We start from the raw sequence: 27,512 nt of genomic DNA, 5'->3' as shown, positions 1-27,512 counted from the left end.
ACAACATAATCCAGACCATTGAAAGACTGGTGCTAGCACACACAAGGCCCCTGGTTAAGGCCTGCAGTTTGCCTACCAGGCCGACATTGGTGTGGAAGACACCCATCATCTACCGGCTACACAGAGCACACTCCCTTTTAGATAAGTCTGGCAGCACTGTGTTTTTCCAAGGGTTTTCCCATTGGATGAGTTTGATGTAAGTTTTCCAAGGGTTTTGACGTCACAGGATATCGGTATTTGATACCAAGAGAAAACCAGGGTGTGATTTCTTTATGTCCAGTACATTTAACACTATTCATCCCTTAATATAGTACTTGCGGATAAGCTGCTGACTCAGCAGTACTGAGGATGCAGGTGGACTCTCCCATAGTTTCCTGGATTACAAACTACCTGACCAACAGGCCACAGTTTATGGATTATGTCTCAGACTGTACTGGTTGGTGAGTAACATTGGCGCCCCCCAGGGGACAGTTCTGGCTCCCTTCCTTAGTCTCTACACCTCAGATTTGAGGCACAACTCAGATTTGAGGCACAACACAGATACCTGCTAGTTGCAGAAGTACCATTACGCAGATGCTGCTGCTATTTTGGCACGTGTCAGTGGAGGCCAAGACAGGGATTGTACAGAGGACTGGTTAACAGCTTTGTGGTGGGAACAGAACCACCTGTTACCTAACATTGCCAAAATGTAGGAGATAGTGATGGAATTTAAGAGGAAGGGGGCTCCCCCCTTGTCTCCTGTTTCCATCAAGGCAGAGGATTTGGAATTGGACAACATACTGGACGGGACTGGGAACACAGATGTCCTGTTCAAGTACTGTAGGGCCAGAGCTGGCTTTACTTCCTGAGGAGGCTTAGCTCCTTTGATGTGTGTAGGACTCCTGAACATGTTGTGCCAACCAGTGGCGGCCAGCACAGTTCTGTATGCAGTGGTATGTTCATGTTGGGGTAGTATCAAGGAAGGCGCCAGCAGGAGACTCACTGAATAGGTTTATCAAGAAAGTTGGTTCGGAATCCTGGTCTCTATAATGCCTCCCCCTGGCCAGCCGGGGCGCCTGATGGAGGGGAAAGGAACTGGTTGGAATAACGTGTTCCTTCCACGCGCTACGTCCTACTGGGGAAACTACTGGGCAGAAAAGCTCCTTTAGCAACGGCTTTTTACAGTACACCCACGTTGCGAGCAGGAGCACTATAAGAGATCTTTTCTGCCTACAGCAATACGACTGTACTACTCCTCATCTGCTTGGCTTGATCAGGCTGATTACGATGGGGGAAGTTTAATTCAAGCCATTGGATTCTTAGCGGTGTTTGGTCTGTCGTTTTTTGAGCTGTGCTAACCGTTCCTACATCTGGCTTTGTACGTATGTTCCACGTCCCGCCCCATCCCACATTGGGACGCTTAATGAAATTAACTGATAATAGCAACGCTCACTTCACTGTGTGTGCTTTTTTTTCTATTGTAGGTTGACTATGCTTAGATGCGTACTATAGATGTTTTTTTTGTGTGTGTGTGTGTGTTTTTATGTGTTTTATTGATGTCTCTATGAGAGCTGCTGTAGCACCTTAATTGCCCCCTCTGGACCTACCTATCTACAGTACCTACCTAAAAGTGTACCCCTCTGTGTCACACAAGTCAATAGGGCGTGCTGAAGTTTGAGTGTTTTGGAAAATACTTGTACTGCCATCTGTTTGAAGTTTTAGGGCTGCCCCAGAGGATGGATGGTAGACTCTCGCCTCCAGGCTGGCAGCCATGAACATGCAGTTGTTGACACCTTCCTTGTTGACATCATTACTTTTTCATACCTTACAAAGTTTCCACTTTGTGGGGAAAAGTACAGGAGCAGCTCTTTAAAGGAACGTGCTCTGACTGCCAAAGGATGTTATAATCAGTTAAAGTGTTGTGCATTGCTACCGCAGTGTTACCCACGTGCTCAACAATTCAACAAGGGAAATTCAAAGATGATTAAAATAAAGCCATTTTGGTTGGTAATAATTTCCCATGCTAAAATGTAAAAAGGAAATAGCATGAAATTAATAACATTGACTCTCCATCCAAATCCTGGCAAGACCTATTTCCATTTCTATTTTACATGCAAGGAATTTGCTTTATTACAGTACGTGATGCCAAAATAACAATTTGAGCTTACTTTTATCAATTGCCAATTAACACTTAGAAAAGGACTACCAACAAACAACATAGACAGGATTAACAGAAGCTCACAGAGCTTAATGAGAAACTAAAGCAATCAATTTGTCTACAGGTACTTAAAGCATGTCTCCCTTTCTTTCAGTTCTTCTTCCCCCCCTCACCATCTTTAGCATTTTGTAAGGAACCCTTGACTTTGCTGTTACCTCCCTTTCTCTGACAAACCTCCTTTCCTCCTCTTCTTCTGTGTCCCCCTCTCCTAGCGATAGTATGGTGCGTATTACAGTTCAACCATTTGAGCTGGGTTTAAAAAAAAGGAAAAAAAGAAACTTCATTAGCATGGTGATTTAATTTGACTTCGACAGGAGGTTCAATTTCTGCAGCATTTCACCAGAGGCAGCTGTGTGAAATTGTCATTGAGCTCAAACTTTTCTCAGGGATATAACTTTTTTTTCCCATAAGTGAGACTCTTCCAAAAATCATCATTTTGGGTGGAAAGTGCCTCATCTCAACACCTGCCAATGTTCCTGCGATGAGTCATTTATTGCCATTGGCTGACACCTTACCTTTATTTTTCCCATCCCTGGCTTATTTTCTTTTTTTTTTTAGCTTTTTACCCCTTTTTCTCCCCGATTTAGTCACAGCTAGCCTCCTACAGAGCCACACCATAAAACCATGTATTGCATATACAGTTTTTTATGCAGTATGTACTGCTTACCCCGTTTATCCATTATATAGTACTGTACGTGCACAGTAAAATCTCATTAACCCAACCTAATTAATTCCTAGTTGATTTATCCATTTGCAACTCAAGTGTACAAATGGGCCCTCACGGTTTCATTTTGTTACATTTGTTCACCCTCAGAGTTAAATTTAACACTCAGGAATGTACAGCCCACGCAACCCAAGTCGATGCTGACTAATGTTGCGTGAAAACAGTGTGTGAAAACGTCACCGTTTTCAGCACCTCATTTTCTAGCGCTCTTCCCCGTGTCGGGAGAAGAGTGGGGGCTTTATAAAATCTGGCCCTGCCATCTAATCGAGTTGCCTCGTAGCATCGCCGGGTACACCGTCTCCTCACAAAGCAATCACACACTCCAATAGGCATCAGTCTCCCCCTGGGGTCATGCTTACATTAAAGCAAAGAATAATTATACTGCAACACGCAACGCTTGCTTTTTTGTCTGCTACGGCTACTACTGGTCGCTTATAGCTGTGGCGTTCACGTTGACAAGAGCATTAAGAAATTGACCCTCCAAAACCTCCGTTGTGTTGTGTCGTGTGCATGTGTATGGGAGGGATGATGGCCCCTGGCTTTCTACGCAGAGAGCATGGTGGGGAGAATATGAGGTATTACTAGCCAGCTCTGTGATGATGAGAAAGCATTCAAGACTTGAGTGCCTGGCCTCCCCTTTGGCCTTTATGTTCTGCTAATTTCATTCTGCCTTCAAGAAAATATATAATTTGGCCCTCTGGCCGTCAGCCGCTTCTCAACACTCTCGCTCTCTCTTTCTCTCTCTCTTCCCATCCCTCCCTCCCCTTTCCCTCAGTCTATATAGATTTCAACTGTAGAAGGCCAGACGGAAACAAGATTTGTAATGCAGCCATCACCTAATTAGCTGCCAAGAGCTTTTGTTTATCGCAACTATGAGCTGAATGAAAACACCTGCTCTTACCTTTGTGTTTATCAACAATGCCTGCTTTATAATGTAATGAATGTCAGAGCTGATTTAAGTAGAATTGATAGATTCTCCATAAAGATCATTCATACTGGGTGCGAGATTCAATGTTAAGTCAATGTACAAAATCAACATTAAACCACATATTGCGTGAACAATGTTCAACTATAGGACTATATGACTAATTTGGGGAAGTTGTTTGTTATTGCTGGGTGTATTTCCCAAGGTATTGTTTGTTTGTCTCTGGTAATCCTATTGTACATTGTGCTTGCTTGTTTTATCATGCTTAAAAAGTAGACTATTGATACTGTACACATCACTGATGATGGCATGAAGAGAGAAATAATGAGACAAAGATTGGTTGAATCAACCATTCATCTGCTCCTTTAACATTGACCACATATGTATTATGTTCAGTAACTTGAGGATGCGTTGCTGGAGCTTTGCAGTGACTACACACTGCAGCCTATATTGAGGTCCAAAATAGGCATGCCAGGTTGAAAGCGCTTGTGCTAATTCTTTTCCCCAGTTAAAGTTACCTAATATTCCTTACAATATATATTTCCTTACAACAAAAATACCTGTTATTTTGTGTTTTTATCACTGGAACAATTGGGGGGTCCTGAGACTGAACCGGTATTTTCTTACGGGGCAACAGCCAAAAGGGTTGGGTAGAGTCAAATAAACATGGATAAATGACCGTAAAATAATTAGTTGAAAATGTGGTCGATAAATACACTGTGTTCTGTTTAGCTGTTGGGTTATTTGCTGCAGTACATTTGCACATTCAAACTGTAGTTTTGTCCTCCTCTGTGTGGTCTTAATGGTTAGGAGCAGTGACTGCCATAATATGGCACCTGGGGGAGCAGTTAGGGGTTAAGTGACTTGTTCAGGGGCACACGGGGACAAAGGGGTGAACCGACAACCTTCCACTTCCCAGGTGGCCTCTTTATCCACTCAGCTACGGCCGCCCTAACAGTAGTTGTGGGACTCATTACAGGTGTGAGAGGGGTGTTCTTTTTGTTCACCGAGCCGAGCTGTAACGAACTGAGTAAAACAGAAAATATCTCTTAAATACATGAAACTTTTATAGTGAGTGTCTGTGGGGTAAAGTAACTAAGTACATTTTCTCAAGTACAATTTTGAGTTACTTTTACTTAACTGGAGTATTTCCAATTTCCAGTACCTTTACTTCTACTCCACTACATCTCGGTTCCTGTCTGTTATACAGACACTAACTGTTCTGCTGCCGTGTACTTTGTATTCTCCTGCAGGCACTGTGTTCAGAATTGAAGGAGCGTGAACATTTGGTGATCAGCACTTTGGACCAGGCCCGCATGTTCTTGGCCGACCAGCCCATTGAAGGGCCCGGGGAGCCACGCAAGAACCTGCAGCCCAAGACCGGTTGGTACACTTTCATAGCAACACAAAGCAGCAGCTTTTTCATACTAGTTACTTTCAAACAGACCTTTCAAAACACATTTCCAATCAAACTATGCCAACATTGCCCAAATGTGTCTAGACTCCTATAATCTAGCTTCCAGGCATCAGAATTTAATAAATGAAAGGGAATAAAGTACTGTAACTCTTGCAGTTTGTCTACTTCCTGCCGGGCTTGTTTTATCATTAAAAGAGGATCTCACATTAAAGGCAAACTTGTACTTTAAAAAATGTCGACACCAGTTGAAGTACTGTATTAGCCTTAAGCCTCACCACCTTAGGTCAAACAGTGTCTCTAAGCAGACAGTTTTTAACTTGTTTAGAGTTCAAAATGGGGCAATACAGTAAGCTCTAGAAAAGCACAAAAAAAAAACGCTTTATATAATACGCCTCTATAATACATTATAATCACATTTGTAATGCATTATAATGCGCTTATGGGGCATTATAACACTCGTTATAAATGTTTATGATCATGTATGACAACTTAAAACGTTTACCGGTATAATAATTATAAGTTCTGGTCGTAATGCATTATACGCTCAGTGGAAAAGCACATCACTACAGTAACCTATGTAGTTATAAAGTGTCTTAAAGTACCTGACATCACAATGTCGTCAGATACTCAGAACAGGGATATCCATATATGGGCATAAACAGGTGGCATCACAGTGATGTCAGATACTCAGAGCAGGGATCTCCATATATGGGCATAAAAGGGATTATGTTGGGGATCTCCATATACTGGTGACTAGTAAGTTGTTATGCATACACTTTTATCATGAGTGTTTTGAAACATAAGTTCATTATAATGCATTATTTATGATGTTTTATAATGCCTTATAAATGTGATAATAATGCATTATAGACCCAGCCTTTAAGTAAAGTGTTACCTGGTAGTTTGCTGTTCCACTGAGTTTATAATGCATTATGGTCATCACTTATAACGTTATAAATGTTGTTATATGATTATAAACATTTATAACAAGTGTTATAATGTCCTACATTATAAGCAAATTATAATTTATTACAAAGGCTAATCATAGACAAAACAATGCAAGCAGTAGACACAATCTCTCTGTTCCACCAAGTAGGTTAAATCAAATGCTAACACTCATTTTGCAAAATACCCCAGTTCTGAGATTTGGTAAGATGTTGAGTAAATTCACTGCAACTACAGATCACACTTCCCAGTACTCCGTATCTCTCCGGTTCATTAGGAATTCTCTCTCTCTGTTCGCCTACCCTGCCAGATAAGCAATGACAAGTCACGGCTAAGTCAGCACATTTCCAGTCAAACTGAATTCCTAATGTGTAAATAATTGAACAAACTCAAGAGATGGTGTGGAGCAATGTGGTGGGACTTCAGAGCCGATAATGGTTGGCTCTGATCTCTGATGTACATTATCAAAGGATCATCTCCTTGCATAAATACAGTGGAGGAAATAAATGCAAGATCAGAGAGCGTTGATGATGCCAAATTCCCAATAAGGAGGTTATTGGAAACCTCAGATTTGCTTGCTTCCTCCTGTCGATAGCTGTGTTTGTGTTCCTTGTAGATGCCGTTACTAACATGTGGACGCTGTCAGCCTGCTAAGTGGCTATCTTAATCTCACAGATGCTCAGAGTTAGAGTGTGTACAGTACATGAGAGAGAGAGAGAGGGACATGGGTCACTTCAGAGATGAAGATGGCAATTCCATCACATTCACTCTGTGAAAAGTGCTCAGAACATACATGAAAGCACCAACCTCCTCTTTGAAGTTCAAGGGGCTGTTATTTTATGTATTTTGATTGGGGAAGTTTCCTCTTCTTCTTCCAGTCACCTGTCCTTTATCATATTACTTCTACCCCTACCTGACCCTCTGCTACTGTACTGCGCTAGAGTACTTACTGCGTTCGGTGCTGTCTGTTTCCACCCGACAGTACAAAGGCAGGGCCTTTAGCCAATGAGGGAGCTGCATTCTCGGTGACGTCAACACCAATGAGCAAGTGTAAATATGCTGAATTTAGCGAAAGATACTTTACATCCGTAGTTCTTTAAAACAAAACAATTACAATATAACAACGATACAACATAAGTTAACAACACTCAAGGTACATTAACAAACAACAATAGAGTCTAGTCTATAAAAATATGACACCGTAAGTCATTGCATGTCTGTTATCTTTCAACCACTGTTTTAATTGTCCTTTGAAAGCTGTGAGTGTGGGCCTCTCCCTTAGAGTAACTGGGAGACGGTTCAGGTCCGAACAACCTATGATGGCCTCAGCGGTTTTGTAAAAGTGTTTCTTCACTTAGGTCTGACCTACCCTTGCTCTTCCGACGTCACTCATCACCTTGCTTTTGAACTGCCCTCCACACTTCCTCCCCCCGCCTCCCCTCCAGACCTCACGCCAGAGGAGAAGGCCCGCGGCGTGGCCCGGGCCATCCGCAAGCAGACGGGCGAGGTGCGCGAGCGCTGGGAGCGCCTGCGAGGCCACATGGGGGTCTGGCAGATCCAGGTGGAGCGGGCCCTGGAACGTCTCCAGGAGCTGCAGAGCTCCATGGACCAGCTGGACCTGCGGCTGGCCCGCGCAGAGGAGACCAAGGCCGAGTGGCAGCCCGTGGGTGACCTGCTCATCGACTCGCTGCAGGACCACATTGAGAAGACAGTGGTATGATTTACTTTTCTTGTTTTAACTTGTCCAACTGGGCCAGTGCCTCTGGAGAGAGAATGATCTGGTTTTACCCAGAGAGGCCTGGGCAGGCCAGGTCAGCGGGAACAATAGTTTCGTGTTCTTACTGTAAGAGGAAAAAGCACAGCAGAGAAAAGTGAAGTAACATGAAACGGCGGGGACAGGATGGAGCCTAGAGAAGCAATTTCTTCCCCATTACTTTAGTGTTGGTCCATATGGGGATCTGGTTGATGTGTTGTATTCCCCCGGTATCACTTTGTGCTTACAGTGGGGCTGGTGATATCGCTTTAATACGCAGTCTACCCACTCAGTGGAGAAAGCTATTTATTTAATGGAATGCAATTTTCCCATTTATATAGTGTGACACAAACTGAAGCACAGTGTTGTTCTCCCTGGTTCTAGCATGAATGCATCTGGCATGCATTTTTGGTTTTGTATTTTTCTGTTGCAATGTACAGTACAATAACGATTAAAAAAATCCTTTTGTAGTGAGGTCAATACATTTATCTCATAACAAACAATTAAGACGAACAAAATATCTTTCTCTAGGCAAAAGGCAACAATCGTCCTACAGTAATGAATTAACATGAATGATACTGTAATATTCCAAATGCTTATCATTACTTAATGAGCCAACTAGGCAGGGATATGCTAAACATAAAATGTTTGATTGCAGACAGTCAATCCTCATAATAAAACACAGTTTAACTGTTATAACCCAGCTTTTTATATTTATTTCCACCGATATGTCACCATTTGCTCTAGCTAAAGAATAAAAGAGAAGAAAACCATATTCTGTGAGGCTGGTAGCTAAAGCTGGAAGCATAGCTACAGTAAGCTATTAATTCTTGCAGGCAACAAACAGTACATAGTACACCAGAATCCTTTTTTACCTTCTGCAGGAAATTCATAAAAAGAAATTGTGTTGAGTCAAAAGAATATGACTATCAATATTGGGCTTATGATGGATATTTGATTTTGCCATTTTTGCCATATTTTGACATTCCTTGGCCATGATTCCTCACCCTCTTTCTCTGCCCTCCTCTCCCCCCAGGCCTTTAGGGAGGAGATCAGCCCGCTGAGGCAGGATGTGCGCATGGTCAATGAGCTGTCCTCGGAACTGACCCCACTGGATGTCCAGCTGTCTTCCACGGCCTCCAGACAACTGGACCAGCTCAATATGAGATGGAAGCTGCTACAGGTAATACAGTGCCACAGGGATCATGTAAATCCCACAATGAATCATGAACACAGCGTCTGATCTGCCCCAAATTCGAATAACACATTGAAGGGCATCCAAAAGCAATTTCATTCCGCCAATAGGGGCACCACAAATGGTACAAATGTCATTGTTTGTTGCCTAAATGAGATTTCCTCCACCAAATTAGGCACAAATGGTCTCATGAGTCATGTGTCCATCAAACAGGTTTTTTTTTTCACCTACTTTTTAATTTGTGTAACTGCCGGCAGAGCATATTTCTTACAAAAAATATCATGAACACAACATCCATCATACCCAATTTGGAATTACATGTTGAGGGGCCTCTTTAGAGCGCTCCTCCAAAAGCGCACTTCTGCCCATAAGGGGTGCCACAAATGTGAAGAGTCTGTTGTACAAATTATTTTCCCTCCACTTCCCCTTGTCCTGAAGGCTGCACCCCACGGCCCAGACCTTATATTGTAGGCAACAAGGCCTGCCAGACATCTGCGTTCCGAGAAGCGCACTTGCCGTATCAACGTCTTTGATTTTGTCCTCTTTCTTTCTTTCATTTTCTTTTATAGACCCCATTATATACAGTAAGCTTGGTTTATCTTTTGTATGAATCCCTGCTCCACATTTTCTCTCTCTGCCTATGCATGCTGATTCACCCTGCGTGCCAGATGGAAATGTTCCTTATATCATTAGAGAGTAAGGGAGGACGACCATGTTAATCAGAGCGCAAATTCATTTTTATGAGCGTACGTGTACTGTATAGTGTGAGCTTGCGGGCGTGTAACAGAGGGGTGTGACAGGTGGCTCCCCGTCCCCACATCAGACATTGTCTTCTGTTTGTCCTGGTTAATTCTCCCCTGTGTCTTCATCACAACTCACTTTTTGAGAATCCTCCTTTCTTTGACTACGCTGGACCGGTGGGACCGTATGAGTGCTGACAGACGGTTTCTGACGAGCCTAGTTTTCTGACTGAGTGACATCTTATCTCACACCATCTTGAGTTGCCTCACTTGACTACGTTACTCCCACCTGTCAAAGTTCTCCAAGTACATGAAGGTTAAGAGCAGTCCCCTGTCTGGTCCATCGCATACGCAGTTGGCTCATAGCCCACAACGTTAGCAGAAATAGCTAGAATTGAGGAGCAGCTCTGTGGGCAGGAAACTAGTCTAGCCCCTTTAAGGTCTCTTTGGAACTCCCACCCCCACCCTGTCTAGTGCCAGCCTGTCCCTCTGGTGTACCCACGGTGCCCAGTGGCTGAGGACGAGGCCATACAGTCACACACACTGCCCAGCTGGGATGGCATCAAACTGAAGGGCACCAGGCAGGCGCAGATGGGCTGAGACCTGACAGACACTGAGGCTGAAAAATTGTGGAGCGCAGCCAATTTGGGAGTGCGTGTCCAAGTCCGTTACTAATCTCCCAGCGCAGAGGCCATGCCATGTCCCCAGCTTCAGTAAGGGATGCATTTTAGGGATGTGCTTCAGCAGGGAAGAAGAAAAAAAAGAAAGACCTGAAGGGAAATGGGATTCATTTCTTTTTTAAATGAATCAGGAGTTGGGTGTGCAAGAGAACCGCAGGGGTTCGAAACTCTGAAAGATTCTCTGTGGTAAGTGTGACACTTCAAAGACACTGAGAGGAGACTTCTGGAACTTTCTGCCCTTGATTTCCCTACGCTTAGTGTACTTACCGCAAATACTATGGCCAGTAACTAAGAAGATGACAAGGGATGGCAGAGAATCTGTCGACTGTACACTTTGTACTTGTTTCTCTCCTTTTTTTTTACTGCTTTTCCTTCCTCACAGTGTGAGTGAACTAAGATGACAAGTTTCACTAATAAGCCCGAGTCCGACTGTGCGGTGTGATGATTCGGATGGCTTATGCAGACAGCCCCCATCTTCCTCTCTGTGGGAAGGTAACCATTTTAGTCATTATTGGAGAGCGAGGGGCAGAGAAGGAGACGGAGCGGTGAGCCATTGCATGCCTCCCATTTCCTGGCTCCCTGAAGAGAAAGGCCTTATCTGTCCACCATAAGTCTGTTTGTGTGAGATTGAGTGTGTCAGTAATATTGGCAGTCTATTTAATGCAGCGCAATATCCTCACTGTTAAGGAAGACACATACACATACACACACACACACTCGCTACAGTCAACACACAACATACTGTAAAAGAGGTTGTGTGGTTTTTGAGCGGCGCAAACCGCTCCTACATTTCACTTTATGTGTACTAGAGGTTTGGAGATCCGTGCACATAAACACAAAGTAACTGGCATCACGGACAGAACGGCCCATACAAGGAGAGATGCATGTGTGTCATGTTTGCACCACTCACTTCGCACAGGTTTTAATAAATACCTGGTGTGGAGCTACTGTAAAAGTAGCATTAAAGCGCAATGCTTTGGAAGAAATATTTAATGGGTCTCTGTTGGTAATTGCCTTTACTTAAGCCATCCAATTACTGATCTGCGATGCTTAATGTAGCACTTCACCCATTATCGGCCCTTATCTTCATGTAATTGGTCCTCACTAATGCACATTATAAGATGGCATCATTTCTGTCTCAGAGGTGGGCCATGGACAGTTCAGAAACCTGCCTATCGGTATGTGTGACACATCAGCGGGATTACAATCTAATGGAAACTAATTCAATCTATTTGAGGGGGGAAATTCAGTTTGCAGCTTCACTCAGGTGGTCAGACTTGTGTGAAGGGGGGCCCGTAGTTGGGGTTTGTGTATTGCCTCGGCACATTGCCGGGGCCCTAACCCTTGAACCTAGACCTTCTGTTTCCCAGGCGGCATTTCTGTCAAAATAGAAGTTCATTAGTACAGACCACGCCTTTCTTTCAAGGTTTATTTTGAAAACAAGGAGATGAACCTCAGGAATAAATGTCGTGACCTTGTAGAATTGACTTCATCTTTGTCACCGAAGCATGAATTAGTCTTACCGTTAATGTTTGTCTGATAACTAATGTATCCTCCGTCATACAGGAGTGTTGCTATAGCTAAAAATAGCCCAAACCGCAGTGGATGCAACACGTTGTGAGCTTGTAGACTGGTAGTTTCCTTGTGTGACACTCTTGCATGAGGCTTAATTGTCTTGTTTGTCTGTCTGTCTGTCTGTGCAGGTGTCTGTGGAGGACAGACTGAAGCTACTGCAGGAGGCCCACAGGGACTTCGGGCCCTCCTCCCAACACTTCCTGTCCAGTGAGTATACCGACGTCATCGTGGGTTCACACCTGCTCCCTGTGTTTCTCACTTTTACATCTTTGACATCTGTCCCACATGCTTGCCGTCTGGGTGGGGATGTTGCAGGACATAACACATAGCACTGTAGGGACGTGCGCACACACAAACAGGCTGTGTGGTTTTCAGATGAGGCACTTTGCGCTTGAATAATGCAGGACTTTAATTACAGTTCTCCGTTGGCTATCTGCACTTGCCATTACAGTCAGTATGGTTAACGGGGAGTTTAGGCAGATAAACAGACCAAGCAAGAGAGAGAGGGAGGGCGAAGGGTAGGATAAGTGTAAGCACTGAGACCATTAACCAAAGCAGACAGTCTCCTTCTTAGCCTCGCTCTCTCTCTCCATTTTCCATCATCATATTCGATAACGATAAGTGTTATTCTGCTGTACCTGGCTCTACGACACCACAACAACAAAATGGATGGCGCAATGTTCTGTCCAGGTGTGAAACCACACCAACACGCTGCGTCTCCAACAGCCTTTAATTTACCCCCTCCCCGCTCTCCTCGACAAACAAAAAAGGGAAAGCTTTGAAAAGACTCCAAAGCAGTCCACTTTCCCTCTTCATCTTCCCTCCGCTTTTGCTCTCATTACGCCAGTTACTAAATATTCCCTCCGGGATCGGCAGAGACTTCTGCCTTCTTATCTCATCTGGCTCGCTCAGTATCTCATAATCTCAATTTCCCGTATTGTCGTCTCGTCTCACCTCACCTCACCATCCTGCTGGGAGGAGAGAAACTAGAGGAGGGTAATAAATCAAGTAACGACTCCTCTCTGCGCTTGTGTGTGTGTGCGTGCGTGCGTGCGTGCTTGCGTGCGTGCGTGCGACGGCCGCTATGAAATCTTACCGTTTGAAGCACTTGTCATGCCGTAATTTGCTTTTGTGTGTTAGGAGATCCTCGGAGTGGAGCCATTCTCTCCACTCCGACCCTTTTATCTGTACGTATTCTCATAATGAAACCTACGAGATTAGGCATTATGCAGCCGACATGGGATCTTCTTTCTGAGATATGGGTGTCTGGATGGTCTGGGGTCTCTGACTAAGCACTCAACGCCTCACACTCTCGTTCCCCCACTCTCTCACACATCCTCTCTCTGGTAAAAGAGTATTACCCATTTGCTTTATTTTCCAATTTCATGCACAGTAACAGTGCTATTCGTACAAATAGCCTGTACTATTACACAACTATTAAGTACTAGATTTATTTAAGGGGGAACGCTAAATGGAAAACTGCTGCATGTGGAGCTGTGCCACATTTATTTATAATGGTGTTTTATTTATAATGTTAATCTACAGTTACCACTCTTTCTTTCTTTCTTTCTTTCCTTCTCCAGCCTCTGTACAGCTCCCTTGGCAACGAGCAGTTTCTCAGAACAAGGTTCCCTATTACATCAAGTGAGTGTTGAAGAATGGTTTGCATCAATTTGTTTGTGTGAGTGTGCGTGTCCTCGCGTATGTGCGTGTGTCTGTCTGTCTGTGTGTGTGTGTGTGTGTGCGTGCATGATTGTGCTGCTGCCTGCATAGGTTGATGCTTTTTGTGGAAATGAGTTTCAGTGCAGGGATGAAATTCAGACATAATAACCGGCGTGAATATTTGCTGTTTTTCTGCAAGCAATTAGCTGGAAATCCCGGCTAGAATACGGTTTGTGTTGTTTGCACAATCAAGTGTCTGCTCTCTTTCACATCCTGGAGTGGGCACTTAACGGACCGTGTTATGATTCATCCAAGTCTCCGTCTCCGAAAATATGGCAACATATTCTTATTTCTGTTTTACGTTTTCTGTTCTTCATGCTTGCAGTCTCTTTGTTTTGAAAGGCGCTTTATTGCGACCGTAGGTCGCACTTACTACAGAAAGCTCCACCAGGTGTCCGTGCGTCAGTCCGTCACACGTCACACTTTTGCCCTGCTCATATCTCCGCAACCGTTGCCCCGATCCATGCCAGATTTTGCACACACACTCCTTACCTGCCAAACTAAAACCTCCAAGGACCCCCGGAGCTCCAGGGACCCCCAGGTCCCTGGGGGACCCCCAGATGAAGCTCCACCAGGTGTCCGTGCGTCAGTCCGTCACACGTCACACGTCACACTTTTGCCCTGCTCATATCTCCGCAACCGTTGCCCCGATCCATGCCAGATTTTGCACACACACTCCTTACCTGCCAAACTAAAACCTCCAAGGACCCCCGGAGCTCCAGGGACCCCCAGGTCCCTGGGGGACCCCCAGATGTAAAAAATTTCCAAATGTGCAAAAATGACCAAATGACCACCCCAACGGGGCTGCTCACGGGGAATTCCCGGGGACCACCGACTCCTTGTGCTCCAGAACGGATGCAAAAGTGGTGGCGCCCCCAGTGGAGGACCCCCTGCCACTGCAGCACACATAAAATGCCGTAACTTGGGCAAGGAGCGACCGGGAGAGCCGGGGCCGGTACCTATTCGTCCGCCTCGGCGGCGCGGAGACCCCACCCCTCATTTCTCACATGGCCCTCTTCTAGCGCCACCTTCAGGCCGATTTTTGAAAGCACATTTTTGGACACTGCTCCTCCAATTTTTGCCCTAAAATCACGCAAATCGCTACACAGTATGTCTACACTCATGTCATCAACATGGATCCGTCCACATTTTTTGGGGACACTGCTCCCTACTCTTTGTGTATACATGTGACCTACGGTCGCTTATCTCCCGATTAGGGAGTCTTACTGGTAAATACATTTACCTATTACCTTTACCTTACCTTCAATGACAACCTTAGCGACCTCATGTTGGTCTAAAATGTTGTATGTCTATGATATCTTACAGAAGCCTCTCTTTTACTTTATTTTTGTCTCTTTCATCCCCTGACCATAGCTTTTCCTCCAAGATCTGGGTGTAATACAGTTACTAAATCTCCACCGGCTGTCCCGTCAGTCACGTCACGTCACACTTTTGCCCTACTCTTATCTCGGGCACCGTTGCCCCTAACCATGCCAAACTTTGCACACACTCTTTGGCTGGTAAAACACAACCTCCGCCCCTCATTTCTCACATGCCCCTCTTCTAGCGCCACCATCAGGCCGATTTTTGCAAAACACATTTTTGGACATTGCTCCTGCAGTATCTCTAAAGTCATGTCATCAACATGGATCTGTCCCATTTCCCATATTCCCTCCTTATTGGCTACGATTGCCTTCTAAAGTTTGTGTATGCGACATGACGGGTCTTACTGGTAATATACTATACAATAAAAATTCATGTCACAAAAACTAGACGCAAGTACTAAGCACACAAATGTAGTGTTGTGAATATACTGTAGTTATTGGGGGGAGTAGCCAATTACTTTTATCCCTTTTTCCTCCAGTTTAGTAGTTGCCAATTAATTCTCCCCAAACATATCTTAGTTTTTACCACCGCTGGCTCACCTGCCAGTGAGGAGGCCCCACCGAGAGGACACACAGTAGGGCCTCTGTCCTACTCCTCTAGTTGGCCACTGAGAGGCACCTTCCCAGTCATAGCTGTTGCTAGCACAGTGACAAAGATAACCCTCCCTGTCCGGCAATTTGGCCAATGTTTAACATCATTTTAGAGGTATTAACTCATCTAGTGCCATTCGCGAGATGTCTCGCGAAATGTACTCGAGTATCTGTAGTGCCATTCACGGGATATCTCGGGAAAAGTAATAGATTACTGTAACGGCGAGTACCGAGAAGAATCCCGAGAAGAGATTACCGAGAAGAATCGCCGGCGGTCCGGAGACGAAATCCGTCGCTGATTTCGCATCATCACGGCTCCACGAGCACAAAATAGTCCCATCCATAACATTGAGGTGGACGGGGGATCTCATCTTTAATGTCCATTATCTCAAAACTACACTTTAGAAGCTAGGATGGAGGCAGATGCTCGCTTATGTTACACAGTTATAAAAGCTCCCGGTCGGCCATTACACAACTCCACGTGGACACGGATCGGTTCCGGCGCACGATCCGACGACGTCAGACCGGAAGTGATTGCGCGGTGGACTTCTGGCCTTCAAAATAAGACAACGCAAGTGAATGGGACCTGAAGGAGGCACTTTGGACATTATAATCCGTTAATGTCTGGGGCTCTGAATGAGTTAAAAAGTCCTTAAATTGTCACTTTAGAAATGTGCATATACCCTCTATACACTTAAACTTTATATTGGTTTGTTTACTTTTAGTGAGAAAACAATGTGCATATTAACTCATTTGCTGCCATTTAACAATACCTTCGTACTCCAATCCTGCCAAACTGTCTCCATAGACTTCCATGTAATTAATAGTGCACGGATCATGCACACCCATGCCTAGATAATGCACCACGTGTGTCCACATTGCTCACAGCTTTCAAACAAAAGAATCCGAATGGAAATCCGTTCAGGCATTCATGAGATAGCAGCCACTATGTTTTACACTGTTGTGAGCTTGGAGGTCTGCTACCTGAGTTGTATGGGGGTTGTATGGGGGTTAAACAAGCAATTTCGCGATCGCTATCATGCCTACTAACGTTTTTGGGGTCCCAAAAAAAAAAAAAAAAAAAAAAAAAATGATTTTTTTTTTTTTTTTTCAAAATGGCGGCCATTCTCGGGTTCCTCGGGCGTGGCAGGGAGGGACATCCCAAAATTCTCGGGTTCCTCGGGCTTGGCAGGGTATGAGTTAAGTTAATCATCTGGGGACTCCCCAAAAATAATTTGGGGACCCCCGACCCACAGGTTGAGAACTACTGGTGTAGACCCTCAGCAAGCCCAGATGCACCACGGTGGATTAGAGCCCCTATAGACTCTGTGGCGCAAAGACTTGCATTTCAAAACCGAACTCCACAGCCTCAAGACGCCCCGAAATCTATTGTATCCCTCACACGCATTTCTCACCCCCCAGCCGGGAACTTTCTTTCACCCCTGCTATCTGCTGGTGTATTATTTAAATTCAAAGTGCTTCGCTCACACATTGCTCATTCAGCGCAGCAGTGGCTCTTCCATTTTAAATAGGTAATATGTGGGCCTCATACTGTACCGAGACAGCCTGCCCCATTCTGTTCTAATAGGTAGCCTTACCTGGCTGTCACTCACTTAGCCTTCTATTAGAAGGCAAAGAGAGTCAGTGTGGGGGGTCTACAGGCGTTCTGATTCAACCAGGATACTGTAGCTCTCACCATCAAGGGAACACATAAATAGGGATAATGACAAAGAAAACAGAATAAAACAAGTTGATTTATTTAGTTGATTTTGAAGGTTTTTGATAATGAGGGATGCATGATGGATAGACAGACACAGTGAGTAGATGGTGTAGTTGGATGATAGGTACGTAGACAGACAGACAGAAAGAGGAAAAGACAGGTATTTTGACATAGAGATTCCGAGCATGAAATGGAGCATGTGCTGAGAAGCAAGAATGTTTGGAACCAAGTAGAGTTTGGTAGAGAGAAGCGGGTGTTTAGGCCTGCAGCGTTCTACTGTACTCGATCAGAGATGAAAGCGACAGAGTCACTCAGAGGACACACACAAGCAAGGATACAAACAACCCAAACTAGCTCACAAACTCAACTCAACTCCTACTTGGTTAACACGATGCACAGAAATCCCCATTTGCTCCCACACACACTTAAAAAATCACACCCGTGTGAACTGAGCGGTGGTTGTGTGTGTGTGTGTGTGTGTGTGTGTGTGTGTGTGTGCGTGCGTGTGTGTGTGCGTGTGTGTGTGTGTGTGAGAGAGAGAGAGAGAGAGAATATTGCAGTTGATGCTCAGACTAGACTCAAGAGCACCCTCTCTGGTCACTGAGTGGTAGTTCAGGCTACATACACACATACATACATACATACACGGATACACGGATACATACACGGATACACACACGGCCATGCTATGGAGCGGTCTACCACCGCTCAAAAACATACACACACACACACACACACACACACACACACACACCATATGTTCGACCGAGGGACTAAGGGATATGAGCAGGTTGTCCCTTCTCTAAAGAGCTTTCATAGTCTCAGAAACTGTAACAAGAGTTGAAAAGTTGAAGGGGGGATTTCATGCATGCATTTCTAAGTCTGTTGAAATGGCTCTGGTTCAGATTCTCACACACGCACACACACACACACACACACACACACACACACACACACACACACACACACACACACACACACACACACATACACACAACACACACACTCAGGCAGTCTCGAGGCTCTGCAGCACTAATTTCAGGTCACAGGCAGTATGGTTACATTCCTGGCAACACTGTTATCAGTCTTTGACACATTCATTAATGGAGGGGGGGGGGGGGATTATACCAACCCACTCCATGATGGTGGCCACACTTTTTAAACTTATGGCATTTTGTCAGAGATATGGCATGGTGGCAGCAGAACTCATTTCTACTTATTGGAAGGCTTCATTAATCGCCTTCCAATATCGTCTGTACTGTATGTGGGAATGCACAAAAACCACTTTCCAAACCGTAAAAATATTTGCCATTGGAAAAAGATAATAATGTACATACAATCAATTATGCGCTTGCATGGACCCTTTCTGGGAAGTCTTTCTAGACTCAGCACATACTGTATGCTTTAATTACTTTTTTAACAGCCAATTCATAGCTATTTTAAAATGTACGTAGAGTAAAATAGAAGAGGTTTTGTGCACAGGAGTGGAAAGGAACACAAGGAGGGGCAGCGAGAGAGACATTCAGAGGATGTCAAGTGCAGAGAGGGAGAGGCACTTATCACTTGTCAGTAGCGCTTTGCGATAAGTCTGGCAGAAGTCTGTCACCCAAGAAAGCGGCTTGAAATCTTGCCTCCCACCAACCCGCCCCCATCTTCTGATACTCCGAGTCACTGAGTTCACCTTATTCGTCATCAAATATTACCATTACAATAGATACGCACAAGTCATACTTTATACTGACTCGTGATTACTCACAAGGGCGACAATGTGTGAGACGGTAACAAACTCCCACCCGCAACGAGAGCTGCTGCTGTTCTGACTGTCGCAAGCAGCATGCTGTCTGTGGCCGGACTGCAGCCGTTTCCCCCTTCTTCCCAGCCCCTCAGCCCCCACCATGCTTAAATGCTCACTGCAAGATGCCCCACTAAGGGCACAGTGGCGCAGTTGTTAGTGCTGTCACCTCACAGCAAGATCCTGGGTTCGATTCCCGCCGGGGGACGCTGGGTGCGTGTTTCCTCCTCCATGTCATCAGCGGCCACACCCTAGGTGGGGTTGGCAATAGGGCCTTTCTGTGTGGAGTTTGCATGTAGATACCCTCACAAAAACATGGTTTCTATACCGCCCCCCTGGCCAGCCGGGGCTCCCCAGGCATGGCAGAGGGAGAGCAGAAACCAGGACTACAGCTTAGGCAATTGGCTCTGGGTGAAAACATGGGTTACAAAATCGTGGGATAAAAATGATATATAAAAAAAAGGATGCCCCACCAAGGAATTATTTAGTCGTCTGTCTATGTATGACATTTGTAACTCCAAGATATAGGGTGCAGAACATTTGTATTTTTATTGTTTGATAATCTGTCTTGTTTTGTAGAAAAGTGCAACCAGCCTGGGTGGTGAGATATGGATTGGAAGTGTCATATTTTATGCAGGACTCTGTAGAGGAGGAAACTCCTGCATAAATATATAATGAGACTATCATTTGTCATGTCTATACAGAACAAAAGTTTTGTTGCTGTAAACATCACACTCAGATGCTCCCAGTAGATGCAATAACCCTCACCCCCTCCAGCTATGCAACTCAAGTCCCATGGGATTTCAAGGCTTGAACTAGAGAGTGGACAACTGTAATAAAGGGTTTTAAAAAGTAGTAAAATAATAGAACCCTTTATTTGCAGAGAAAGTAATATTTTATATTGGGGATGGAGCTTCTTCCTTGGCCGGAAAAGGGAGTCTGCCGGCAAAGTTTCACACAAGAGATTAGTTATTCACGGATGGACGGACAGACTGAAAGACGGATTTACAGGGCCGAAAACATAATCCCTCACCTGCAGGTTTATTGGGGATATAAAAAATAGAGCCCAGGTTGAAAGGTTTATATAACACATTTGATTTAATTGCAATTGCTATTGCTTTTTACTTGCTCAGAAAGAAACCTCATCAAAAATATCTTGTAAAAAAGGTCTTGCTGACACACCTTAGTTATGACCCAATCCTTTCCTTCACTGCATGTCGTGTCTAAATCTACAGGCCAGCGTAATGTGGCTGTACAGTATAATGATTTGAAAGGAGGAAAGTGTCAACTTAAGTGTCATAGCCTACCTCATAACCCTCAAGATCCAATCAGCTTTATATACAGGTTCGCTCAGCATGCCTACTGAACTTCAGCAGTTAGTCACATCCCAGCTACTCAGGAGTATCACATGTTGGTACCAGATGTCAAATAAACATAAAGTATAATTAGTCGTGTGTTACTATAGTCGCTACTGGACTATGGATGAAACCCTGCCCTGTTTAGGAGGTTGAATGCCTGTACAAATCATGGCAAAATAAAGTATGCACAAGTTACAGTTTCCAGTAAATTGCATAAGCCCAATTATCATATTTTGATTCGACATTATGAGCACAGATTCTATGTTCGATCTCCCCCACTGAAGAGTTTATTTTTAAAGAAGCATAGATTATCTCAGAAGGTAGATTTCAGCCCTAAGCGGATCCAGATTTTTTTTGTAAGATTTTTTTTTTAATCCGTTCTCTATAATATTTATTTTATATATTATTTTAGAGTAGGTATTATTGTTGCCCATCTCTTTTCTGCCAATTTAGTCGTTAGCCAATTAATCCTGCAATTACTGTTTCCACTACTAATTTACCCCATTAGTGAGTAGCCCCCAGGCAGGAGGACATGGCGCCTCCATTCTACTCCTCCCGTTTAACACCCTCCACTTACAGCTGCTGCCTCAGCCCATATGAGTCGCTAGCACTGCCACAAAGATCACCCTCCCCACCCATCTTCCCTCCCCTGAACACCGGCAGTTGTTTTTGCAAGTCGGGATGCACAGCAGTAGTTCCCTAGACTCTGTGGTGATTGACAGGTGCAAGTTTAGCCCCAGCGCTCCGTCCTCTATAATCTTTGATTCTTTTGTTTCACTGGAAATATTCGCTGCAAATGTTCGGATTTGCTTTTCATCCAGCTCAACGACTACAGGGTAATGTGAATTACAAAACAAAAGTGTGTTAGAACAACAGAACAGTGCTGAAGAGTTGAATGTGAAAACTCTACATTGAAAATAGAAAAGCTATCGCTAAACTAAGTTAAAGGAGCACTTTACCAATTTTCAACCTTGTCTTCATACAAGTGGCCCTCATTAATGCTCATTATAAGATGGCACAATTTCTATCTACTCACTCTGCATCCCATTGGTGGGATATGGACATTGGACAGTTAAGAAACCTACCTACCAATGACATCATCGATGGGCTATCCAAGCTAATAGAAACTATAGCCCTTCATTTCCTGGAAAGTTAGCATACTGAAATGGAATCGTTCTTGCATTAATAAAAAGAGCATAATTTACAAAAAGGCTTATCATGATAATTGAAAGAAGACTAGAGTCTGAAAACAAAGTAATTATGAAAATGTCTACTGTGGTAATAAAACCTCATGTAAAGTCCAGTCAAATACCCATATCTAACATATAATTTTGGAGATGTCTGAGTGTCTGTCTGTCTGTCTCAGCGTTTCTCCTCGGTGGCTGGAGCAATTGATCTGAAATCGCATCACCATCAGCATATGAACACACCTGACATAACTGTGAAGCCCGTTTGTCACTTTCACAAATCGTATGCTGTATAATAGCATTTTTATGGTGTATCTATATCTATTTAGTCTACAGTACCTTTTGTGACCACACATGTTAAGGGAGGGGCGCTGTTGTTCAGGCCATGCACAATCACACACAAACCCACACACACACACACACACACACACACACACACACACACACACGGGGGGGGGGGGGGGGGGAGTGTGTGTGTGGGGGGGGGGGGGGGGGAGTGTGTGTGCGCAGGCGGGCAGGCGGGTTCTGGCCCTGTTACAGATGTTGTCCAAAATCATGCAGATCGGTACACAGTATCTCTGTAGCCGTTAAATGGAACGGGTATTTACATTGATGCTCCTACATATTAGCATGCAAGCACCAGTTAAAGTTACTTTCCATCCCTCATATATTGTGTGCACAGTGCACATCCCATAATCCACACACTGCACATCATTTCGGAGCTCATATCTTTGAACGGGTAAGGGCTAGTCTATACTATAATTTTGCAAATGTCTGTCTGTCTGTCCCAGCGTTTCTCCTCGGTGGCTGGAGCAATTGATCTGAAATCGCATCACCATCAGCATATGAACACACCTGACATAACTGTGAAGGCCGTTTGTCACTTTCACAAATCGTATGCTGTATATTAGCATTTTTATGCTGTATCTACTATCTATTCTGCATCTAGCATGAGGCACATCTATTCTGCATCTAGCTTGAGGGGGGGGGGGGGGGGGGGGAACAGTATCTCTGTAGCCATTAAACGAAACGGGTTTCTTACATTGATGCTCCTACATCATGCAAGCACCAGTTGAAGTTACTTTCCATCCCTCATATACTGTGTGCACATCCCATAACCCACACACTGCACATCATTTTGGCGCTCATATCTTTGAACGGGTAAGGGCTAGTATATGGAATTCATGGAATGAAACTGCTTCTGCAACCAGCAGGATGGGAAATAGCGACTTCTTATAGGACATTAATGAGAAGTGCAGCGTTTTCATTATTTCGTCTTGTTTTCATTTTCAGTCAGTGGGTGTTGGGAGGAACTACTTAAAGCTACTAGTAGTTGAACATAATTAATCGAGCACACACTACTGGAAATACTTATAAAACTACTAGTTTCACCAATAGTTACTCCACTGCTCCTCAAGTCTGGCTGTGGATGTAAGCATATATTTTCCACTTGCCTCTTTGTCCGTGCGACAAAATGGCTTATGACATGCACATTTTTTGTGTTTCTCAGAACTCACTGTGGTATCAAAAGAACACGGCCAATACAAAACTCTAGATTAAAAGAGCGTTTGGCAGGAAACCACTCCACAATCTGAATGCCGGGTATTATCTAATGCTAATTAACTGCGTTGCTTAGCCACATACTCTGAATTTGTAAGTAAAACAATAGCAAAGTCATCATCACTGGAGCAGTTATTGTTCTTTTCCTGGAAAAAAGGGTGAAAAATAAATAAATAAAAAAGCGATTTAATCTCTGTGTGCGAAGGCCTTTACATAACAAGAGCCAGTGTTTTTCATCTTAGCACTAATGCTGTCTTGTCTTTGATGTTTCCCTGCAGCCACTGCTCAGTGGCAGAGCAGGGCTTACTCTGAACGTCGTTGGCAGGAGTTTTGTCACTTTTGTTCCTCCACTGTACGCGTGCTCTTTGTGTGTGCGCTGTAGCTTAGTGGCGGCCATAGCCTAGCGGACAGAGAGGCCGTCTGGTAATCAGAAGGTCACTGCTGGCCTCTCGGCCCTGGTCTATGTGTCCAAGTGTACCTGAGCAAGACGCTTGAGCTGATCACCAAAGATTGTAAAAATGCATGCCTGGGTGTGCAGTGTCATTGGATTTTTCATCCACACATCACGAATCCTAACATTAACGATTCAAATCAAGCGCAGCAAAACGAGGCCCGAGAGGCTCTCCAAGGATGCTTAGGGCATTGTTTCTCAAACTTTTAAATTTCAAGTTCTCCCCTTAACTCTGACAGTGTACAAATGGAACCAAATGGACCCGTTAGGGTTCATTTGGTTTCATTTATACTGTCAGAGTTACAGACTTGTATTTGTCCATTTAGACCCCATAAAGGAACCCACAGAGTTCCTGGAATCAACTTTGAGAAACACTGGCTTAGTGCATTAGCAATGCAAGTCCAGGTGTGCATTTGTGTCTACGGAGAACTGTCTTGGCCCAACCGCAGCCATGTATGTGTGTGTACAGTTACAATATGTATGTGTGTGTTTTAGTGCGTGTGTAGGGGGGGATTTGCTAACAACCACAGTGTCTCAGTATCCCTGCAGGCCTTGCTGTCTGCTTATTTGAATTGTTGTTTGCGCTAAATGCCATTTTAAGGATTTTTATATTGTATACTTTTCAGTTTACCCTTGATTTGTCAGTGAATTTGTGTGTGTGTGTGTGTGTGTGTGTGTGTGTGTGTGTGTGTGTGTGCGCGTGTGCGTGTGCGTGTGCGTGCGCGTGCGTGTGTACTGTAATAGCTCCTTGGGGCTTCTGTTTGAAGCAGGAACGTAAACAGGATGAAGTTGAGACTTCATCACAGACACCTTTTTATATTCGTGTCTTCAGGATGAATGAGCTGGAATTAGTTATGTCTTATTTATACTTGGTTGTGTGCCGTGTTGCCAACTGTTGCGCGACACTGGCATGCAACCAAGTCTAAAATCTATGCAGAGATCAAAGAGGTTTTATGTGTGAGTCGTTTTCTTACCTTGTCAGCTCCTCAAGGCTTTGACATTTTTTTTGGAAGAAAGTGGTTGTGTCTTTGTGAGTGTATCAGCTTTGAGAGATTTGTTTAATGTCTGTGTGTGGTAGGGGTTATGCTCACATACGCACATGAGTGTTATTTAGCTGTGTTTGTATCGGAGTGTGCGATGTGATGTCAGTTTACTTACTGTGCATGAACGAAGCCTAATTTTACACTGTTAATATTGTTTGTTTTCAGCCACCAGACACAGACTACTTGCTGGGATCACCCAAAGATGACAGAGCTCTACCAGTCACTAGGTAGGCAACGCACGCACACACAAACCTTTGGAGACCAAAGCAGCGAGGAAAAAGAGAGAGGGGGAGAGAGAAATGTTCATACAGTCATACAGTACCTCTGCGTACCCCGAGGTACCCCCATTTGAGAAACACTGCTGTAGACAATCACTTGACTCTTTAACCACTCCTTGGTACTCTCCTTTGGTTTTATAGACAGCAGCTGATTAGTTTTGGCCTGCACTGATTGCTGCTGTTTACCTTTTATTTCTGTTGTGATTTTTATGGCTGCTCCTTTCTTCTTTCTCTCTGTCTCTCTTTGTCTTTTGCTTTTCTGTAGCGGAATTGAACAATGTGAGATTCTCTGCGTACCGAACAGCCATGAAGATCCGCAGATTACAGAAGGCCCTGTGCTGTAAGTATGAGGCGTACACACTCACACACACACCAGAGATCGCGCTAGGATTTTTAACTGCCGGTCGCCGTGACCGGCATGATTAAAATGTATCGGACATCAAATACTGAATATAATCATTTAAATGCATGGATGACAAGCAGGTGCACAAATGTAGCAACTGTTTAAGCCCTGCTGTATAGTTGGTACTGAACTAATTGAATGTAAAGGAGTAGTAGGGTGTACAACAAACATACAGCTTCATCTTGCATAAGGGAATTAATTATATTGGACCATAATCGCGCAGGCTGTTTGCACGTATATTGCATGGTTTCACAACAAGGTGTTTCTGTTGCATCATGTTTCAGGCCAACACATGTCTTGATTCAGAATAATGAGAAAAGTCGAAAAGTCGGGTCTGCGCAAATATTTCATAAGGTGACAGATTCATGATCTTGCCAGCAAATTAATCAAATATAGGCTACTCACTCAGACTGTATGGTCGAGTGGTGACATGATAGTGCGTCCATGCATCTCTGTTATGCAACTTTGGGAGAGTTGAAAAGGCTATGTGATCTTGATCCTGTTCGTTTTATATGGGTTGTTTGTTGATTGTGCGTGCCTTCCATAATTCCCATGGGTTAACAGTGCGTGTCGCAAGATGATGCTGAAATGGAATGCTGTCTGATGCAGGGTTGCCAACATTTGACAGTCAGAATTTTAAATGTTTAACAGCAGATAGATGCAATTTCAGTGCTCTGGTGAATTCTGGGAGTTTGGTACCAAATTCAGGAGAAATGACAATTCAGGAGTACCGCAGGATATGGCGTCAAAATTCAGGATACTCCTTCCTGATTCGGGAGTGATGGCAACCCTGGCTAATGCTTCATCTTCAAATGCGTCCGCATTATTCTTGTGGTCAGATAACTTTGAACATTATGTTGAAAGAGAGAGGAGGAATTTTATTTTACGTTCTTGGCCATAATGAATCGGTCAAATCCGGCAATTGCCGGTCTAACGCAATCTGTGACACACACACACACACACACACACACACACACACACACACACACACACACACACACACACACACACACACACACACACACACACACACACACACACACACAAAGACACACGAATGTGCTTGTGAATGCAGATCCTAAAGTGAGTGGCTGAACTTTGGCTGCACTTTAGTGCTGGAACAGTGATTTTGACACCTGGATCTCCTCTGTTTGTTTAAACCACCTTCCGAGGAACGCACTTGAACATCATCTGAGATTTTGCCATTTCTGACGACATACACAGTGGAAAAAGTGTGTGCTATCTCTCTACATGAACTAACTGCCATCACGTTGTGTTCAGAGGGATTATAGACTAGAGGTTTGTACCTCTCGACCCCCTCAGCCAACCTTTCTTCAACCTGTCCATGGTACAGTACATTGCTGGGAAATGTGGAAATAAGACAACATGATGAAGTCACAAGTACACTTGAGTGTTGTTTCTGCCGTGAGGTTTGGCTAGTTAAAAAATCTTGGGAATGAAGTGCTGCAACGGACTTCAGCAAAGGCAATGCGTGTGTTCGTTCGCTCCGCAATTATGTTATTTTTATTCTAATTACCATGCCAAACCTCATTTCCACAAAGAGTATGCTGCAGCATTTACATGCACCCATACACACACACACACGCACACGCACACGCACACACACACCCCTTTGATATCTGCAGCCATGCACCCACCTCCATGTTGATGGCCAGGTGCAAGCAAGGCCTGCTTTAATGACTTGAACCTGTGCCAGACACTGTTGTCAGAACAAAGATGTAGCCAAGGACATTTGTCTTAATATAAACCATGTGAGAAAGAGAGGATCACAACAACAGCATACCGTATATAGCCCTATAACTTTCAGTTATTTTCCCTAAAGACGACGACGTTCTCTTTTTATAACACCT

General features: G+C 44.2%; 1 protein-coding gene across 4 annotated transcripts in view; it reads left to right on the top strand.

The window, feature by feature from the left end:
- utrn (utrophin) overlaps positions 1-27,512 on the top strand; it is a 274,917-nt gene that overhangs the window by 187,195 nt on the left and 60,210 nt on the right. For all 4 annotated transcript variants that reach the window (XM_080744640.1, XM_080744641.1, XM_080744642.1 and 1 more), the window contains exons 58-64: positions 5,100-5,229; positions 7,654-7,922; positions 8,998-9,144; positions 12,280-12,358; positions 13,735-13,795; positions 25,126-25,187; positions 25,504-25,578. In XM_080744640.1, the coding sequence (XP_080600766.1) occupies positions 5,100-5,229; positions 7,654-7,922; positions 8,998-9,144; positions 12,280-12,358; positions 13,735-13,795; positions 25,126-25,187; positions 25,504-25,578 (823 nt within the window). The remainder of the gene's footprint in view (positions 1-5,099; positions 5,230-7,653; positions 7,923-8,997; positions 9,145-12,279; positions 12,359-13,734; positions 13,796-25,125; positions 25,188-25,503; positions 25,579-27,512) is intronic.

The sequence above is a fragment of the Nannobrachium achirus genome (genome assembly GCF_963921795.1).
Source record: "Nannobrachium achirus genome assembly, chromosome: 16".
NCBI classification, from domain to species: Eukaryota; Metazoa; Chordata; class Actinopteri; order Myctophiformes; family Myctophidae; genus Nannobrachium; species Nannobrachium achirus.
The sequence above is the reverse complement of the archived record's forward strand: the minus strand, read 5'-3'. Positions and strand labels throughout refer to the sequence as shown.